At 35.5% G+C, this 3,854-nt stretch overlaps 1 protein-coding gene across 1 annotated transcript in view; it reads left to right on the forward strand.

Moving 5' to 3' along the window:
• Positions 1–3,854, forward strand: part of CERS6 (ceramide synthase 6) — a 262,024-nt gene that overhangs the window by 209,615 nt on the left and 48,555 nt on the right. Inside the window, exon 8 of the mRNA XM_015565753.1 lies at positions 3,052–3,158. Within this exon, the coding sequence (XP_015421239.1) occupies positions 3,052–3,158 (107 nt within the window). The remainder of the gene's footprint in view (positions 1–3,051; positions 3,159–3,854) is intronic.

The raw sequence follows: 3,854 nt of genomic DNA on the forward strand, positions 1-3,854 counted from the left end.
GACACTGACCCTGAAGTGCCAGGTTCCGTGCAAGGCAGACAGAGGGCATTCAGAGGGCATTCAGAGATTGACAGGAGGCCTTTTCTGCACTCCAGACCCCAGGAGTCCTGATCTCACAGGGAGGCCAAAGAAAGGCGCACAGACCCAGGGGTTAGCACCAGGTGTGTCTGGTGTGGTCTTCTCCTCCAGGATCTGTCCACTGTATCTGTCTGGGGTCCTCAGACCTCGGTTTGAAAAATGCTGCATGTATAGACTATCACTTTGATCACTTTGGGGCCAAGGTGATCCATGATTGAAATACAAGTATGGAAACTGCATAACAGGGAAACAAAACTGTTTCTATTACTTCTTAGATGACCATTGGAATGTAGGCACAAAATGAAGTCTTGGTCATAGAAAACACAACAAATATTATTGTCTTCCCTGTGCCAGCCACCATTCTAAGCAGTTTCATGTATTAACTCATTTAAGCTATAAATTATTTCTTGTGCCCTAGCTGGTTTGGCTCAGTGGAGAGTGTCAGCCTGAGGACTGAAGAGTCCTAAGGTTGATTCTGCTCAAGGGCACATGCCTGGGTTGTGAGCCGATCCCCAGTAGAGGGTGTGCGGGAGGCAGCCAATCAGTGATTCTCTCTCATCATTAATATTTCTATCTCTCTCTCCCTCTCCCTTCCTCTCTGAAATCAATAAAAATATATTTTTTAAAAAGGAAATAAAATTATTACTTGAATAGATTTTATTTCTTGTGTTATAAGTTTCACACTAATTTATCCAGAAAGTGTATATAATTCAGTTTGGTTATTAATGGAAGTCGTTTTTTACAGCAAAAAGTGTGTACAAATTGCAAAGAATATGTAAAAATTGGTTTTTTGTGCATATAAGTATAAAAAGTATCTGAGGATATATTGGTTGCACTTTGGTTAACTTTCTAAACCATTATCACTTAGAATTATTAAAGTAGCAACAAAAGAAAAAAGAAAAAAATGTTTTTAAGCATATGTCAAAATATGAAATCTCCAGCAAAATTTTTATGTAGTATTTACTCTTAATTACATACTCAGTAATGTTATGTAATTAAGTAAAAAAATTTTCTATACTAATAAATTTATGTAACTTGTCAAAAATAACCTATTAGAGTACAAATTCCATGTAGAAGTCGGTCTTAGAATCTGTATTTTGATTTTTTATTACTCTTGGCCCAAAGTTCTCCTTTAAAGCATTTACTGTCACTGTGAATGTAGAATAAAGGTGCCCTCAAATAATGATTTGTTATTGCATTATAAGCAGAAATTTCCCACACCATAAAATTGAACTTATAAAGGCAGTTAATCAAGGCTTGAAGTATATATAGCATTAAAAACTTGGTCCCTATAAATTTATGAAGTAGAAAAATAGTCCTAATGGGCTAGGCTATGTCACAGGATAGTTTGGCAGTAAGATTTTAAATGCTTCAAGCTGCGCTCTATACCACGTATTTCTTAAAAGAGAAATATAATTAGTATAAAGACAACCCCTTGAAAATCAGTTACTATTTGGTTAAATCCTAAGTATGCTTGAGAGTAGAAATTTATGCAGCACTGCACAGTTTTGAAATCAATCCTGTACAGTCTGCCTACTTTAATCTCTGTGAAAATGGCCGGCATTATGCTTGGCAGAGCCTCGGTTCAGAAAATGTTGATTGAGTCATCTTGTACCACTTCAATCTAGAAAAGAAAAATAATCCAGAAATCCCAGCCATGTGGGTAAAAGCAATGTTCTGCATCACCTGGATCCTCTTTTATATTATAAAATAATGCTCAAGTATATCCAAATAATGAGATATGTTGACTGCCAACTCTTTGAGGCGGGACCTATGGCCTAGACTTGTCCAAAAAATAGATACTTAATGCTTTTTTATTGACTACTGGTAAACGAATATAAAAGAACAACTACCCTGAGGAGATAGAAGATGCCTTTTCTCAATATAATTTGTGGTCTTATACCCAAAGTATTCATGAAATTAAAAGCTTCCACTCAGCTAATTGGTATTTCCCTTTAGGAATATAATTCTCTCATAGCTTTGTGCTTTACTTAAAGCTATTAAATTATAGCTTCTGTCAACAATCTTTTCAAGTTTGACTCAGCTAATTTAATTTAACTTTCCAAAAAGTAGGAAATAATTCAGAAGACTTCAATTTATAACACTGTAGGGGAACATGCTTATGAATTCTTGGTGAAAATGTAAAAAGAGGTGATCAAGCAAAATTATATTTTCAGTGTCATCTGTTTTTTACTTAGAATCATCTGTAAATAGTAGATGGTAGAGAAAGGGATATGATTTCTTCCCTAGACTAATTTATAATATAGAAAGTCATCACTTAAATCACTACCATAAATATTAGAGTACTTCTTACAGACACGTACAAAATGAGTGACTTCCATCCAGAAGATGACTCATTAATGTAACATTGAAAATTATACCTAAATGGATTCATTGAAAAAACATGATCTTGATGCGTTCTCCATTTCTAATTTTTTTTAGAATAAGCCAAGAAACTATCTTCCCAGAATACTCTTTATGCCTGTTTAAAGAAAACCTATAATTCTAATGAGAAAGGAGAAAATATACAGGAAGGCTTCATATATACTGTATAAATTTTGTCTCAGAATTTGGGAATCACTGAAGGTTTAAAGAATTATATTACACTTTCTATTTTGACCTCGTATGCAAAATTCTTGTTCTGGTGTGTTTGGCTTGCTAATATCATCTATAATGCAAGAATTTTCTTATTTTCCTATTTTTCTGAAATCAACCATATAATTGAATTTTTCAGGTTGCTGAATATTTGATTCAATCTGTGACAGTCAGTAGTTCTACTTAGAGCTAATGCTGCATTTCACTTGACTTATGGGTAATTTATAAATACTGATGCATGATGCATTACATTGCAAAGCAGCAGGCAGTTTCATGCATCTGATAAGTTATACCTTATAGGAGACTCATGCATATTGAAAGAAGCTTTTTAGTAATCAACTTGACTAAATTAATATGTCATATTTCTTCTTTCCATAGGCTGCCAAAATGGCAAATTATGCCAAATTTCAGAAAATGTGTGATATCCTGTTTGTTATGTTCGCCATGGTTTTCATCACCACGCGACTGGGTATATTCCCTCTCTGGTGAGTGTGCCAATCTTTTTTCTAATAGAGCTACCATTCCAGATAGGCTTTATGCATCATTTTCCTTGGGAATTTACACCAAATACTTAGTAAGAGGTTTAAAGAAAGTGAGGGAGTAACATTATAATAACTATGTACGGTGTCATCTGGGTATTAGACGTATTGGGAGGATCACTCCGTAAGTTACATAAATGTATAATTACTATGTTGTACATATGAAACTAATATAATGTTGTATGTCAACTGTAATTGAAAAAAAATTTAAATTAGAAGGACATAAATAATACAGTTTGGGGGAAAAGTGAGAGAGGAACTCCAGAAACAGCTTGATTTCTTCTTCCAGAAGAGAGCTGCTCTCTTTCCTAACATTTCCCACAGGATAGTGAGAAAAAGATGTGGCTACGTAGGTTCTGAAGCCACTGGAAGCTATCATTTTGGGATCCAGTTTAGAATATGATTCAAAAACCCTAAACATGAAAGTTGGACTTAATAAAGGGAATGTGGTGTTGCAACCAGCTGTCCATCAAGGCTTCTCCTCTATCAGGGATTCACAAAGGGTGTCCCTGGACTTACAGCAACAGCGTCACCGGGGAACTTGTTAGAATTGCACCTTATTGGGCCCCAACCTGCGACCGACTGAATCACAGACTCAGGGGTGGGGCCTGGCAGCCTGTGTCTTCACAAGCCTTCCTGCTG

This window comes from Myotis davidii, unplaced genomic scaffold (assembly GCF_000327345.1).
Source record: "Myotis davidii unplaced genomic scaffold, ASM32734v1 scaffold59, whole genome shotgun sequence".
In the NCBI taxonomy this organism is placed as follows: domain Eukaryota; kingdom Metazoa; phylum Chordata; class Mammalia; order Chiroptera; family Vespertilionidae; genus Myotis; species Myotis davidii.